Source organism: Drosophila albomicans, chromosome 2R (genome assembly GCF_009650485.2).
Source record: "Drosophila albomicans strain 15112-1751.03 chromosome 2R, ASM965048v2, whole genome shotgun sequence".
NCBI lineage: Eukaryota > Metazoa > Arthropoda > Insecta > Diptera > Drosophilidae > Drosophila > Drosophila albomicans.
In genome coordinates this window covers 27,653,791-27,671,466 of record NC_047631.2, presented here as the reverse complement: position 1 = coordinate 27,671,466, position 17,676 = coordinate 27,653,791, and the positions used below count along the sequence as shown (strand labels likewise).

Below are 17,676 nucleotides of genomic sequence, written 5' to 3'. Positions count from 1 at the left end.
ATTATTTTATGATCCGAAACCAGCTTAAGAGTTTGCCCCTTCAAAATCTATCAGAGCTCAGCTAAGCACATTTCCTTTAATTAATGCAACTTTCATGTTGCAATGTGCTCATAAATCAGTTTAATAAGCACACAAAATAATTACCAAGTGACAGTTATGTTATGTGTTTCCATATGTGTGTGTGTGGGAGTGTCCATATGCAGCGGCAATTTGCACGTCAAAAGTGCAAATTATAAAGTAAATCATAAATGCACTTTGTGTCTAGTAGTTGAGTATGAGATATAAAAATAAATGTAGTTGAAAATTATATAAAAATAAAAAATAAAGTGAAAGAGCTACAGTTGAGTGTGTTCGAATCTTAAAATATACCAAAATAATATACTGATATCGAATTTTAAAATATACCAAAATAATATACTGATATTTTGGTATATTTTAAGATTCGAACAACTACAAAAGGATATACCAAAATAAAATACTGACAAAATACTAAATATTGTCTTTGGTATTTTTTAGTATTTGGTCAGTATATAATTTTGGCACATTTTTTATTATTTGGTCAGTAAATTATTTTGGTATATTTTAAAATTCAAACAACTACAAAAAGATATACCAAAATAATATACTGTCCAACATACCACTACACTCAAAATATACCATAAGTCTGCATCCGAGTATAAAAATCGCTTTAATTTAATAGCTAACTATTATTCAAAACGTTTTTAGTTCCCACTTCAACTTAAAGAGCATTTTAAATTCGTAGTACAATCAATTCTCTTTGCGGTTTAACTTGTTTGCTTGACACTTGCCATGCGACTTGCATATAAACGCGACTTGATAATTGCGCTTTATGTTTGATTATTGACAAAGCTGGGAAAGTTGCAGGTGAAACGACACAAAGGGATTTTTTTATAGCCTACTATATAACTAGTTGAGTGGAGTCCATCTGCCGGCTCATTAGCACTATTTCAACAGGATATCAGACATAAGTTTTATGCCCTCAACTCTAACGAACCCAATTTCCGCCAAGTACTTGACCAACCAAATTGACGTAGTAGTAGACTAAACTGTCTGGGAGGGGGAACAACACAGCCGGCTGGCAATTTCACAAAGAAAAGAGCAGAAGAGAAAAGTATTATACGTTGAGTTGTGTTTTTTTGGTCGGTCGCTGCACTCGGCTTATCGCATGGCCCAAAGGCTCGAGAGCGCGTCAATTTGAAACACGAGCTGGTCGAGCTAAATTGCTGGCAGAAATCGTAATCGTCGACTTGCAAATCAAAATTGCAATGAACGAAAAAAAAGCAAGATATAGAAAAAGAAATGATAAAAGGGAATACGAAGCCAGTAAACTCTTGACCAACATTTGAAGCTGGCAGCTGGCAGGCAGCAAAATATTTTTGTGAAATTGTGTGATCCTATTAAATAGAAATGTTCAACGTAAGTGAGAGAGTTAAGAGAGCTGCAATTACGAGTGTGTATAAGTGTGTTCTTATGCTCTGAACTTGTATTAAAAAGTTTTGCTCAAAACCAAGCAAAATGTCGCACAAAAGGAAATGGATACCCAGAGCGAAAACGATCCTTTTTGAAAAAAAAATAAATAAAAAGAACTATGTGTGTACTTAATGTGAATATGTGAGTGTGCCAAGAGTGTTTACCGTGTGTGTGTGTGTGTTTGCTGACGTTGCAAAAGGGCACTAAGCTAAGGGAACAGAAAATAAAAAGGACACAGGAGAAGCACTCTCTCTCTTTCTCTCAGTCGACAAACGGCGTTTATTTCTATACAGACAGCTCAACAAAGTCGCTCCGCAGGCAGCTCAAATCGAAAGCCAAAGCTAAAGCTAAAGCTGGCAAAAGAGCCTAGTGCAACGCCAAAACGCCCACCAACAGCGCCTGGGCGTTACCCAGAAAGGACATTTTTGTCAAAGCAGCCGCCAGCCGGCAGGTGCTTAAATTAAAAAGGGAGCTGGAGCAATAAAAAAGGAGCCCACAAGGAAGCAAAAGGAAAAACCCTTGCTGCTGCTGCTGCGTGGGCGTCATGGCGAGATGGAGATAAAAATATCAAGAGGGGCAACAACAACAACAGCAGCAAAAATAAATGATGGCATTGGTAGTGAAAATCAACTGAGCAGAGCGAACTCTGAAAATAGCCAAAGAGGACACTGTGGGCGACGAACAAACCAAATGGCCTGGAAATGTGGGGAAGTTCACTTCGATGGCAGTAGAAATCGCAGTCTGAAGTCGCTTTGGAGTAGCAACTTTAGACTGAAATCTATTTGAAATATAAATCTCAGAAAGAAGTCTTATTTAAATACACAGAACACTCGATCTCATTTTTGGATTAAACTTTATTTATATTTTTATTTATATATTAGAATTCTTTGTCTTCAATCTTCTTGAAGTCTCATTGCAATAGCTTACTCTAGAATTTATTTAAAGCAGAAAATTCAGATAAAAGTCCCTTTTAATTAGGGACAACAGGTTAATAATTTTAAGACTAAATTTCATTTGTGTAATAGAAATCTCCGAATAAAATTTCTTGAACAACCTATGACTAAAATTGGTAGAAGAAATCTCAGTCGAAAATTTCTTTAGAGTAGAATCCTCACACTTAAGACTTTTTAGAGTTACAACCTATGACTAAAATTTGTGCTAGAAATCTCAGTCTAAAATCTTCAGTGAATAAAAACCTCAATTAAAAACTTCAATCCAAGTCCTTCAACTACAGCTGTGCTGCCGCCTGTGCAACTGATATTGCACTCGTCAAATTGTAATGAGCCCTGACATTGATTTTGCTGTTGAGCGCGGATATCGCTGCTGGAATCAGCAGCAACAGCAACAGCAGTCGATGCAGCATATCTCATTTGTTATGTGTCATGATTATGCAATATTCGTGCCACAATTATCGCTAGCATTTGCATAAATGGACGACACACAGCGACGACAGCTGAATGAGTAGCAAATTTTCCAAGCAAAAACGAAACGCGGCCGACGCCGAAGCCGCCGCCAATAAAAAAGAAAAATGTCGAAGAAAATGCAAGAAAAATAAACAAAACGGCAAATGGCAAACGAATGATGGTCAATGGAGGAGGAAGTTGAGAGCATTTGCCAAAGGCAAAACAAACAAAAGTGGATGAGACGAACCGAATGAATCGAGCGAGAGAGTTACGAGCCAACAGGAAGCTGAGCTCCAGGGTGCCCCCCATCTTCGAGAGTCTTCTCGAGTCTCGAGGCAAATGGATGGGGATGGGAATTGGAATTGGCACTGGCCAAAAACGTTGCGCATGCGCCGCAGTCGCAGTGACAGACGACGCATAAAGGGACAGCGGCTGATACTGATTTAGAGTGGACAACTGGACAACGGCAGCATCAGCAGCAGCAGCAGGAAAGAAGTCCGAGATGGGGCAGACTGTGGACCATTGAGAACCGGTCGGTTTGACGTCTACTAGCTGCTGGCTGTTGGCCGCTCGGCTGCTGCTGCTGCTGCTGCCGGCTGCACTGACAGCTGTTGATTGATGAATCCTACAGTAATGCCCCCGAGTGGCATCGTCGTCGTCTTCGGCTGCTGCCTGGGGAGAGACTTGCTTGGGTACGCTGTCAACTGGCATCACAAAAAAAAAAAAAAAAAAAGAGAGAAGAAAAAATATACCATGCAATGTGGCGAAAATGTTTGTGCTGTGATCGTTAAGTAAACTCATCTCTCGACTCTCTTCTTTGATGATGACGCAAGCCGTGCTTTGGAAGTCCAGTCTTCGCCTGCTGCTGCAGCAGGTTGGCGAGTTTATGGCTGCGCTTTGGCAATAAACACTTCTAATTGTAATTAATGAGGCGATTGTTTAGTTTTTATGTGTTGATTTTTCTGATTTACGGGCCGACGGCAACCCTTGCAGACAAAATCCCCAACAACTCGCTTGCTCTCTGTGTTCCACTAAGCAAATGGAGCATTGAACTTAGCCGAGAAAGAATAAAAACATGTGAGGCTCCACTTTCTATTCTAAGTTTTTTGCCAGCAACATGTTGTTGTCATTTGCTGTTGCAGTTGCAGTTTGAGTTGCTTTGGTTGTTGTTTGCTGCTTTTGCTGTTCCTGGCCTATTATTTTTTGCCGTTTTTTTTTTTTAGTTTTTGCCTTTGCCCAGCTAAAGCAGATTGAAAGGTAAGACAAAGTTTTCGAGCCACAAAACGAAATGGCCAAGAAGTCGACTCGACTCGAGTTGAGTCCAAGTCCAAGTCTGATTTCGATTGCAGTGTCGAGTCCAGTGCCGTCCTTAGGCCACGTTCTCTGTATGTGTGTTGACTTGTTGCTGTGCATTGAACTTGATTGCCATTTCTGCAGTTGCTGTTGCCCTTACTTCATGTGCCCCATGTTGCAACAACAACAACTACAGCAACAACTACGACTTGACTCTGTGTCTCAGTTTGTGTCTACTCTGTTTTACTCTCTGGTCTCTGGTCTATGCTATCGTCGCAAATTTATCTTAAATGCTGCGTTTAGTTTTCTTTTTTTTTTTTGTGCCTTTTCCACTCACTTTTCACCCCAGCAGCTTCTCTGCTTCGCTCCTTTGCTGTGTACTTTTGCCAATTGGCAAACACTTTTCGGGCTCTACAGAAATTAATGGCTCCAGGGCGCGCCTAATGATCCAGTTGAAGTCCCAAAACGTTGACTTCAGCTTCAACTTCAAATGAAAATGTGAGGCTCTGGCGGCGTTTTATTTGCTCTAACCATGCTATAGACCAAAAAAAACGAAAAAACTCAAACTCCCAACAACAGCGCAAATAATTGCAACGCTGACACGCCAGTGTTGCTGTTGTTGCTTTTAGTGTTGCTGTTGCTGTTGCCAGTGTTGCTGTTACTGTTGACATGGCGCTTTGCATGTTTAATGCTCATGTGTTGAGCTCATAAATTGAGCGTTACAAAAAAAGGTCAAGCGTTGAACATGCTTCCAAATTGTTAACAGAAGCTTAATAATTGTGACTAGCATTTTGTATGGAGGCAGGCACAAAACGAGCTGCATACAAAACTGCAAACTAAAACGAGACAATTTGTCTATGCAATGCAGCAAAGCAGCAACCAATATTAATTAACAATTTTCTAAAAGTAATAGTTAAGCAAAGGCAAAATTATTTTAACAAATTCAATCCGAAAGCAATTCAACACAGAGTATTTTTCTTTTAAAAGTCACTTTACTTAGGGCTTTTGTCAAAAATCAGTCTTTGATTGTGATCAGCATATAAAACAAACAAACAATTGCTCTGTGTCGAGTGTTTTCTGCTGCCTTCTTGTTGTCTTGACTCTTTTTTGTCAACATTAACATACGTAAGTGTCAGTGTCAGTTGCATGTTGCTACCGTGAGCAGCAGCAGCAACTACAACAACAATAACAACAACAACGATCGCATGTGTCTTGTGAGTCGAAAGTCGAGCTACCGTTGAGGCCAATTCGAAAGCCAGGCTGAAAGCGATTGCAACGTTTTTTTTGTTTTTGTTTTTTGGGGCCAAGAGTGCAATTGATTTATCGTGACAATGGGCGCGAGTCTCTCTCTCTCTCTCTCTCTCTCTCTTTCGCTCTTTCGCTCTCTCACTCTTTGTGTCTCTGCTATCGATGTGTAAATTTAAATTTCGTGTCTCATAAACTGGACAATGGGGCACAAGGAGCAAGCGAAGCAATCGCTTGTCAGTGGCCAATTGTAAATGGAACCAAAGTTGGAACATGAAAATAATTGATTGCCCATACGACCAGCGACTGTCAGCAACATGTTGCAGCCACAGCAGAAGCAGCAACAGTTAAGCAGCAGCAGCAACAGCAGCAGCATAAAGTGAATGCCCTCAGTGACGTCACGAGTGTGCCGCGAATCAAGTTTCTCGCCTCGCTACTGCAATTATCAGCCAAGTCCAGAGAGCAAGAGCGAGAGAGAGAGCGTCGGGAATGGCGAGCAAAATACAAAATCCAGAAGAAATCTGAATAGCAAAACAAAATGCATGATATCAAAACAAAGCGAAGCGGGCAACAGCATAAAGCAAATGAAGAAGAAAATAACATAAACAACGCCACAAACCAACAAAACAACAACAAAAAAAAGAGAAATACAGCAAGCAAACCCGAGTGGAACGAACTCTGCTGCACTCTGAGCAACAGCAACAACAACAGCAATAGCAGCAGCAACATCAGCAATTGCAGCAGCAGCAACAACTGTGGGAAAGGCAATGTGCCGGGTGTTGAAGTGGAACGTAGAGCGAATGGGCAGCAATGATGATGATAATAATGATGTTGCTCATCATCGTCATGATGTTGGTGATGTTGATGATAGTGTGTGGTGCAGCAGCAGCAGCAGCAGCAGCAGAAGGAGGACGATGACTAAATGCAACAAGCAGCAGCGACTTTGGACTTGCAATTCGCGTTCGCTCTCTTTCACTCCAGTAAATCCAGTTGATGAGCAAGTCCATGGCAAGTGGCAGCAACAGCAGCAACAGCAACAACATCATTGCTGGCATTATCAACAACAACATCACTAAATGAGTATGTGTGTGTGTGTGTGTGTGTGGAAGTGGCACAAAAAGCAGCTGGCAAGAGGCTTGGCCATCGCCGAGTGCTTCGGCACTCGCAAAAGTTGATGTTGCTGTTGCTGTTGTTGCTGCTGCCGCCTATTGTTGTTGCTGGCGCACAAACATGTTGCTCACTGGCTCCGCGACATGATTCTGAGGCGCAGATATAAAACCTAAAAAAAAAAACAAAATAAAAATAAAGGAGAACACAACAACGATGAGGCGACCACGACAACATTGAGACAGCGACTGCGACTGAGAATGAGAATGAAGATGAGGATGAGCTTGGCGAAAACAAAAACAATGTTGGGCTAGGTTCTGTTTTTGGATTTACCAGAACCAGAACAACGGCTACGGCAACCATTATTATCATCTGGTTTTGGGTTTTAGTTTTGGTTTAAGTTTTGGTTTTAGTCAGAGTCAAATCTCAGCTCAACAATTTGTGGTTGCAACCGCAGCGACAACGCAACTTTTGCTTAATAAATAATGTACATATATAAATTATATCAGATCTTTATATGTGGTGCAAAAAATACTTTACTTATTCCTTAATTTTATATTTCATATAAATAATATTTCCTACAGTCTTTGTTCAAATATTTTCGCATTTCAAATTTATATTATCTCAATTACTTTACATAATCTACTTGACTTTAGCTAATGCCTTTTATCTTCTTTTCATTGCAGGTGAGTTGTAAACAGATGTTTCTTAGCATAAAGCCAAAGTTGCGAAAAGTCGTTGGTCGGTTGGTAAGTTGGCAGCTTGGTGAATGAGAGAAAACCATTGAAAATCCCTTAAAGGGGGAGCTGCTTATTATTTGCAGCGATTTGTTGTTGAGCAACGCAAAAAGAAAGAATTAAACTTTGCTTTTAGCAAGACAGGAAACAGCGCCAAGCTGCGCTGTGAATTTGCCAGCTGTTGTTGCAGCCACGATCAAAGCAGCAGGCGGCCGACACAGTTGCAACAGCAACAGCAACGGCAACAGCAGCAACAACAACAATAAAGTAGACGATGACAACAACATGACTGTGAGTGGTGAACAAGAACAAAGGCGACTTTTAGAAACCGCGTTACGCATTTTTAATTACCAACTTCGATTGCAGGCGGCCAACAAAGAGCAGCAACAAAAAAAAACAGCAGCAGCAACAGCAAAAACCTTGCGAGGCAATTAAAAAATTAAGCAAAAATTTTGCAATGACTTCAAGTGGAAAATGTTGCTGCTGCTTTTTGTTGTTGTTGTTGTTCCTGCCTCTGTCAATGGGTGTGGCATTGGACTGGGGCGGCAAAGTCTTTGGGGTTTTTTTTTTGTATTTTCATTATATTTTGAGTCAATGCAAAAGCGTTTTTGCAATGTCAACGATGCGACAACGATGCGGTGGCAATGCATTTCCTGCCAACAACAATAATAGCAACAATAATGAAAAAAAGTAACAACAAAACAAAAACAAAAGCCGAGCCCCAACGAACTGCGCTGTAATTTATGCGCCTCTTGAACGCGCTTGCCAATTTCTTGTTCTGGCTTTTTGCTTCATTCCGAGAAGCAGTCAGCCACCCTCCTCCTCCACACTCTTCTCTAGCCTCTTCCTCTATTCTCCTACGCCTTGGCTGCATCATCATCATCATCGTCGTCGTCGTCATCATCATAATCCATGCATCCGCATGAACGTGCACCCCCGCCGAACATTGAAGATTTCTTTATTACTTGGGCACGTTCGTTGACGTTGCTGCTGCTGCTGTTGATGTTGCTGTTGCTGTTGCTTGTTTCGCTTTGGGGTCGAGGCCGGTCATTAATATCCACGCATGAAGTTCAGCGCAACGACCCCTTGTGCACACCCCGCTCCCCGTTTGGTTCCTCGCATCAACACACCCCTTGCAAAACTACGCCCACTGTTTTTGTTGGCAATTCGAATCAGCTGTATGCATAATATTTGCTGATTCAGTTGAGGATCCGCTTCGTCACTTCGTCACTCTGGCCACTTGTCCAGGTCAGTGCTGTGGTGCTGCTCTCCTTCTCTCTCTCTTTCTTCCTCCTCTCTCACTCTCTCTCTTTCGCTTTGTCATACGTGAACTGCTTTGGCAAGCAAAACTTTGTCAGAGGCTGCAAATGCTTCTGTCGCCGCACGACTTATCGATGATAATGATGTTGTTGTTGCTGTTGCCGTTGTTGTTGCTGCTGCTCTTGTTGCTGTTTGTGCTGCGACAACAATCACGAATGCAGCGTGATAATGATGTGGCCCAAATGCTGATAATGATGTTTGTTGTTGATCACAACACAACACAATACACAATGGGCTCAGTCCACAATACGTACACATGTTGCGAGGGCAGTTATTGAAGTTTTCAACCAATATCTCGCTTAACTGCGACGTCACTAAGCGAAAGTTCTTTAATAGTAGCACCATCATTTACTTTTTATGATTTTTCTACTATTTTTCTAGTGTTACTTTTATTGGTAACTATTAGGGAATAAAAATATGCAACTAAGTGCATTTAAGTAGCTACTTTAAAGTGGCCATTAAGTGCACATAACTTAAAACGCAGCTGCTGCAAAGCGAGTTATACATTTTTATAGTTTTACCGCAAATTTAGCTGCCACCCTCGCTTAACTTAAGTGCCTTTGTGTAGAGGCAGCTTCAATGCTCCCGCTGGAGCACAAAGCTGCCATTCTCCATGTCCAGGTCAGGTGCCCGGTGCCGTAAAGAAGCTGCTGTTATTGCAATTGCTGTTGTTATTTTGGTTGTCTTGGGGCAGGCCGGCCGGCCGGCATTATATCTCATTACAGAGATCAGCATAAACAAGCGCTGAGCATGCTGCAGCAATAACAACGACGACGACGACGACAACAACGACAACGAAGCAAGCAAACGATCAAGCGATACACACAAAGAGCTAGAAAGAGCTAGAGAGAGACAGAGAGAGAGAGAGAGCGCGTGGCATGTTGCGTACTCTCGAGGCAGTTGAACTCTGTTTGAAGGTGGACATGACGAACCCAGTCCCTAGCTCGAGTTAAAGTTCCAGCACTCTCGAGCCGTGTCCAAGCGAATAAAATTGAATTAGTTGTTGTTGTTGTGGCAGGTCAGTGCCGTAGCTTTGTAGCTACGATGATGCGTCATCATAATCATGTTCGTTCCACACACACACTTGCATCGACGATGGGTTGATTCCCAACTGAACGTGAAACTGATCGATGCGCCTCGTTCAGTTGTTCAGGCGTTTTAATGATGCGTCAGAATATTGTTTACGCATCATTTTACATGTCGGCAAATGAGGACAGCACAAGACACAAGGGAGAAAGAGACAGACAGAGAGAGAGAGAGAGCCCCCAAGCAGCACACATAGAAAATCCAGTTGTATCTGTTGGATGCATGTATCTTAAGGCCACTGGCCAAAGTTGCTTTACTATGAAATTATGAAATATTCTGTGGCCATTCCCTCTTAATCGTGATGTGTACATTAAAGCACGAATTTGCCAGAGGTTACGGCTCTAGAGTCTCTCTCTCTCTCTAGACTTTGTATCAGTATGTATCTTTATATCTTTTGAGTGTGTGCAAGTTGAAGACTTTTCTGTGCATTTGATTTGCGCTTGATTCATTCAATTTGTCTAGTCGAATTTATGCTCTTACCATATATAAATCGAGTTTATGTTTCGACCATACTTATGTGCAAAAAGCCTTTTTAAGCATTTAGCATGCCAAATTGGACTTCAATTTTTTTGTTGCTTGTATCTTTTATGTTTTAATTTATGCAGTTCGTAATGAATTCATGTCGCATATTGCCCACACACACACACACACACACATTCATATTGCTTTCGTTTCTAGTCCTGGCTTGTATCTGCTAAAATATTTACACATGCTCACAATTTATGGTATTGGCTGTCTGCCCTGTCCCCTCAAAAAAAGGAAAAAAAAAGAATAAAAACGAAAAACAAAATTCGCCATAGTGCAACACACAGAGAGATGCAGAAATAAATTTCAATAGAGTTTTTATGCAGAAATTGTCCAACCCATCGGCACATGACACACGCCATCTAAAAAGAAAAAACACAAATAGCTGAATATAGTAGTTGGCAGGGTTGCCATGGCGCCTGGATAAACATGAAACCTTTTGCTGTTGCACTTTGTTTTTAGCTTGTTTACATTTCTTTAGTTTCGGTTCAGTTGGCTGTTTTGCTTATTCGGCTTTTATGCTTAAGCTTATGGCCAGCTCTAGCTCCTTTCTATTCACTCTATGCTTGGCTTCGGGGGCGATTCGCTGTGTGTGTGTGAGTTGTCGCAAAACTTTTATGTCCTGCCCCCGTTTCAAGCTGGCTGTTGCTCCGTATTGGGGGGCAAAGTCAAGTGCAGAGCGAAGAGGTGGAAAGGTGGAAAGGCATCTGCTGCTGTTTGGGGGCGACATGCAACGGCCTTTGGTTAGGTGTATTGCTGCTATTCCTTCTGCTGCACACACCGGCTTTGAGTTCAACGACACACAGGATAAGCAACAACAATGGCAGCAGCAGCAGCAGCTAGCAAGCAAGGCCTACCACAACAACAAGCGAACGAACCGGCATAAACATTGCCAGCAACAACAAAATGTAAACGTTGCAAAAAGGCGGCGAGCAAAGGCAAAAACGAAGCTCAAATCGAAAACAAAGCCATGGCTAACAACAAGAGCAACAACAGGCAACAGCAACAGCAGGCGACCAGCAGCAGGAGCAATGCAGCCAACGAAGAACGAAGGTGCGAGCAGGTGGAGCAACAGCACAACTCTAGTTGCAAGTGAAGGCAGGAGGCAGGAGACAGAGGGCAACATCTGCTAGGGGCTTACTTGTGGCAGGCAGCACGTACAACGTAGAACGCCGCCTGCACTTCAGGTTCAAGTCAGTGCAACACAATCGACAAAACCAAAAGCTGAAACCTGCCTCTGCTACCTTCTGCTTGCTCCTGCATATTCTTTCCCCTTCGTTCGTTCGTTTCGTTTCGTCTCAATTTTTGTTTGATTTGGGATTAACACACAGTGCATCAAGATGAAGCCCAGCACGCACGCTCGAGCACGAGTCGTGTTTGCAACGCATCTCCGCCTCCTCCTCCACAACAAAAAAAGAGTGGAAGAAAAGAAAGAAAAAGTATCGCCATGCACGCTGCAGGCGAATTGTTGTTGCTGCTGCTGTCCTGGCATATGTTCGAGTTTTCGCATAGATTCATTTCATTTCAGTTAGATGTCGAGTGTGCTCGCTAATTACGAGTCCTTTTTGCTGACAAAACTATTTATATTAGATTTGGCATGCGGTCCTTTGACGAAACTCTCCACAAACTCTACAAATATTTTTGTTATTAAAAATGTTGCTGGCACCTAGCGACGAAATGCTTTGTGTGCAAATGCAATTTCAGGTCAGCAATTGTCAAGGAATTGAAGTAGAGAAAATCTAGGTATAAATAAATAATATATATTGACTCGGTCATTAGCTCGCTGTTGAAGACGTGGCATTTGCCATGTGCTTTGCATTTGCCTAACAAAACAATTACAAAAGGTTACGGAGGGAGCTTGCAAGGGAGGAGGGAGGTAGGGAGGGGGGAGGAGGCAACAGTAGAGTAGGCAGTTGGCAAGCAACAGCATAAACCGGAAATCCTTTCGAACTCGCATATGGCACGCAAAAAGCAAAGGCAAAGTTGGGTGGCTCTAGTTGGTTGCCTGTTGTTGTTGTTGTTGTTTCTGGTTGCTGGTTGTTGCTGTTGTCGGTGGTGCCATGGAAAATTGCCGCTTTTAATATTAGCTTTTATTTGCAATTGTTGCTGTTGGTGGCTTTGTAATAATGCCGTGCGCATGTAATAGGAGCCAGGTGCCAGTGCGCTGAGACGCCTCCATGATATTTATATTCCCCCCTTTTGCTGCAATCATTTTTTTGCCCCTCTTTTATTTTTCTGTTTTTTTTTTGTTGTTGTTGCCCCTCCGCCCACTTTGGCGCTGTGGTTGTCATCTGCCACAATTTTGTAGGCTGTTATTAACCGACATCGCTCGATACGGCTTTTCAAATTTTAATGGCATGACATAAAGCAATGTACAGTCGATTTTCTGTTTTTTACATTTGTAAAAGCAAGCGGGAGTATTGTATTTCCCTGCAGGTCGATTGTGTGCACACTCATATTGTATATTTAATAATATAGTTGAAGGCAGCCCCTAAAAAGCAAACAAACAATATGTTGAAAGTATTTCCGCTAATGCATTTTTATTTCATTGTGCAATGCAATAACTTTTGTGAGTCAACTCATTTTGAGTAATCACAAAAGTTGCCAAAGAAGTCCTTTTTAATCACACACTGAACTTGCTTATCTGATATTGAACTCACTCTCTTTAGAATTATTGCCCTTCTGAATATATTTCACAACGATAATCTACACTTAGATATCAATCATATCGAAAGAGTGTCGTAAAAACCTCAACAGACTTATTGGCAGCAAAGTTAAAGTTGGTAAACAGTAAAAAACACAAAAAGAAATAACAATTCTATACTGTATTTACTTTATACAGATAGAATCGCTTAAGTATATTTTATGATGCAAATTGTATGGGGGCTATTTCGTATCTTATCAAAGCGATATGGGCATAAAATAGATGTTTTTATTTTATAAAGCAAAGCGACGAGCACTTGACAAAACAATTTCACATACGCTACGCTTAGTGTATGCAAGTGTGTGTATCTGTGAGTGTGTGTGTGTGTGAAGAGTGTAAGTGAGTTCATTGTCATCAAGGTCGACGTGATTGTAACTGCGTCTGTGCGTTGCCAGCAAAGTGTTAAAAATATACAAAAAATACAAAAAAAAGAAACGTGAACAAATAAACTTGATTATAGATTGATATTTGGAAGTGCAGCGCTGTTGGCCTTGGGCCTAGGCCATGTGTGTGCTGACTGATAAGACAGCACAGCCACGAGTTCTATTTTTTGTTAGTTTCGATCGTGGGATCAGACAAAGTCAGACAGTCTATATATATAGAGTATATAGAGTGTATACAGTACTATATTTTATTGCTCATGAGTTTGTGTGTCAGCAAATTACACGCAATTTGCGAGTCCATTGAACTCAGTCTCTCTGTGAGAGAGCTGCTGCAGATTGCATTATAGAGTTAACATGCTAATTACATTTAGTTTAATTAAATTATAAACGCAGCCAGAGGAAAAACAACTGAAAACGAGTTGTTATCGTTGATATCATTTTGTTTTGCCATTGTTGTTGCTGTTGCTGTTGTCGCTAAAGTCAATGCACTAACAGCCAAGGAAATGAAATTGAAGAGCGGCCGCGAGTGCGCTACAAATTGAATTGAAACAGCAACAAGAGGCAGTCAGAATAACAATCAAACAAACAACAACAAAAATGTGCTGCGATCAATGTTCAGCAGTCTCCTCTCTTTCTTCTCTCTCTTTCTCTCTCTACTCCAAAAACTGATCTATGAGCAATCGCTGTACAAAGTTTCATTGCAATTGTAAAACAAAACTGCAATTAAATTAAGTTTCGAGTTCTCGAGCTTAAAGTCCAAGTGTCTTATTTACAACTCGCAGCGTTAGTCACGTTTTGTTTTTTATTTCGTAAATCAAATCGAATAAATGTTGTATGACAATTAGCAAGGCAAATGGAATTGAAATCAGTGGCAAAAGGAAGAATTTTCCTGTCGTTGAGGTCGAGTTCAGTTGAGAGTGAACCTCAAACCGTTAGCCCAGAATTGACCTTCAATGTCTAGACGGATTTGACAATTTTACATACCTAAATACATACATCAAACAATACACACACACACACAGACACCGACACAGACAGGCATAAATATCGTGAACAACTGCGAGTTTATTCAACTCTCGCTGTTGTAAAGCTGTGAACTGCAGAAGGCGACACAGAACTCTCTGTGAGTGGGCGACTCAAACCCTTGGCCAATCGCCAGGACATTGGCACAGTCAACGCACCGATTGGCAAAATGGCGCACACACACAAAAAAGAGAGACAGCAAACAGTATTAGAAAGAGAGAGAGACGAAGCGTGAAAGCAGTAAATGAAATTTACAGGCTTAAAGTTTTGTGTTTCATTTTATGTTTAGGCAGCAATTAGTGTTGGCCAAGATAAGCGAATGGCACAAACTTCCTTTTAACCCCAAGGTGCGAAAAACGCAGTTACAGTGGGATGGAAGTGGCTTTAAATTCAGTTCGAAATAAATTAAGGTGCTTCTTAGAAGCATGAATCAATTCAAAGTCGAAAATTCATTTCAATGAGGCAACGCTTTTCATTTGAGAATCCTTGATAATCGACAGACTTTCTCTCTCTCTTCTAATATGTTTGTCTATCTACCTATTTGCTTTTTTTATGATTAACCATTTAACTTTTTGCTCGCTCGCTCGCTGGCTCGATGCGTGCCAACGACACAATAAAATGCCAAAAGGCAGCCGAAAAAACGAGAAAACGAAAAAGTCCAAAGCAGCAGCAAAGTATCCTTGAAACGGGGCAATCGCACGCATTGCCAAAAAGGCAGACACGACGCCACAACGCCAACGCGTAGCTCGTAGCTCGCCTGCCTCAAAGCCATAAAATCCCCACGACGATGACAACAACAACAACAGCAGCGAGAATAATAAACGCAGAGCAAAAGTAAAAAACAAACAAAACGCAAAAAAAAAAGCGAACAGAAAACAAAAACAAAAGTTGAGGCAACTTAAAGCAGCAGCGGCAGCATTGGAATGGGCAGCAAAGAGAAGTGCGTGAGCCTCTCGAGCAATGACTTCTTATGCTGAGATGCTGCTGTCGTTGTCGTTGCTCTCCTGGCCCAAAATGAGTATCTGTTTCAGGCCGAGAGCTAAACTGAACCGAACTGAACCAAAAGAAGAAGAAGAAGAAGAAGCAAGAGCAGTGTCAATGGCATTCAAGCTGTGCGCAAAGCCGACAGCCCAAAAGGTTATTGGACCAACATCATCATCATTGCGCGTCGTGCCATATTTTTAGCCTACTTTGCGGCGCGGGATGCAAGGCTGCTCAATGGGTTTGCGACTTTTAAGCTGTGTGTATGTGTGTGAGTGTTTGTGCGTCGACTGTGCGCAAGTATATTTAGAGGTCAATTATCTCAGCACACGCCTCATCCATCCATCACAGTCTGACGGCATCACGCTGCTTCGCCCACAAGTATGCAATGCTTTTTTTTTTCGTTGGTCGGTTGGTCGGTGTATGCGTGGGCGTAATGATGACTAATTTCACGAGCTGCAATCGTTGTCAGTTTTGCGGCGCACAAACATTCTTTAATAGCAACAACTACAGCAACAACAAAGCGAAGAAGAGAGAGCATCACTTTAATCAGTTGCCGAACGAAGACGCGCAGCCTTTGCAGTCATTCAACTTTTGATTAATTGCACGTACATGACAAATTGCCGGCTGATGTTGTTGCTCTTGCTGTTGCTGCTGCTGCTGCACACGCGCGCACCTCCCCGCATAATTGTCCGGCTCTTTGTTGTTGGTGTTTTCATTTTTAATTTGTTCCAAGCGACGTTTTTGCTAATTAACCAAATTTATTGTCGACTCATGACTTTGACTTTGCAATCCTCTCTCTCTCTCTTTCTCTCCATCTCTCGGACTGTGTTTTATTCGCTCTCTTAGTCATGGATTAATATAATTAAAAACAGTCAAGTCAATTAAAGGTTTTTCCAAGAATTGTAAAATTACCGAAAAAGTCAGCCTCGACATGCAAGCTGCAATGTCGAATAGACCCGTCTAGTGTCGGCCTTCCAGGGTGTATTTTTTTCTGTAATTTTTGTTTTGTAATTGCTTACAATTAACGTGGCAATTAGACGTGAATGCAAAACAAGTCTTTGCGAAGAAATCATGTCAATGCCTGGCATTTGTTGTAAATGAGCTGCGACATGAAATGCCAAAAAGGAACCTAAGCGAAAAGAAGTCGCGCACTCTGCCAGACTGCCAAGCACTTCGTAGTAATTACAGACTGCAGCCCAAACACACAGAGCACAAAACAAATAGAATGTCGTGTAATCTTTTAGTTGAATCAGCGAGCATATGTGACCCGGTTACAGGGTATTAAAAGCGAATGAAAACAGAGCAGCAAGCAAGCGATACGAATCGTTGTGTGTGTAATGCATATTTATAGGCGCAATTCGCAATTGGTTTGTGCACGTCAGCTTGTCGGCAAACTATTTGACCCCGACATGGTAAACTTGGAAATGGGCACACGAGGCTATCTCCCAGACTAGCGACGATGACATGCAAACACAAACACAAACACAGACCGCAAGTGCAGGGCTCAATTCGATTTGAATTTGGGTTTTGTGCCAGGCGCGAATAATGTCAAAGCGAACTCCCAACTCTCAATTGCCAATGCCAGTGCTCAACCTATCTCTCAGCTAATCGAATTCGATCGATCGATTGTCGTTCGCTTAAAAATTTAATGTAATGTTAAATGTTGCACACACTTAATTTTCGAAACTTTTTTTCTCTGTCTGTGTCTTTACAGGTGAGTGCTTGCCACACCGCATTGCCACACTGCTCCACAACCACATCCCGACTTTGCCAAATGCCCAATGCTGTAAGTAAACTTATTGAAGACAACTTGCAGCAAACTCCTCAAACGCAAAGCGTTGCCTTGTCTGGAGCAGCAATTGAGTTGAAATCAAAATTGCAAATAACATTTTAAAGCCAGGCAACATTTAACGCCAAAGGCAGCAGCAGCTACAGCAACTGAAAGTCGAAAACCTTTTGCTTCAAGTGGGCGTGCCACAATCAACGCCCGCCCCCTAATAGCAGCAGCAACAGCAACTTGCCATAACAAAGTTAGCCATAAAAATCCGTTGCTCGACTAACAAAAAATCACCCATTGAGCAAAAAGGCAATTTTATTTCGATGTTTTTTCCTCTTTTATTTTGTTTTGTGCTATTTTTTTGTTTTCTATTTGGGGCTTTTTGGTAGTTTTACTCAGGTTGCTCATACGCCACGTCTGCCAGGGTCCAGGCTTTTAGAGTATGCCTGCCTGGTGATTACGAAGTTATTCAAATGAAATGTTTGCGCTGTCCATTACATCATCGACTTTCTCGACTACTGCATTTTTCTTTGTTTTTCTTCTATCTTGTATTTGTGTTGATTGCGCACAGTAAAAAAAATGCGGAAATTTCGTTTGC

The 17,676-nt window shown here is 41.6% G+C and overlaps 1 protein-coding gene across 1 annotated transcript in view; it reads left to right on the top strand.

Annotated features, from left to right (window-relative positions):
- The window catches only part of LOC117574041 (transcription factor mef2A), a 147,118-nt gene that overhangs the window by 109,349 nt on the left and 20,093 nt on the right, over positions 1-17,676 (top strand). Inside the window, 1 exon segment of the mRNA XM_034257641.2 lies at positions 17,016-17,087. Within this exon segment, the coding sequence (XP_034113532.2) occupies positions 17,016-17,087 (72 nt within the window).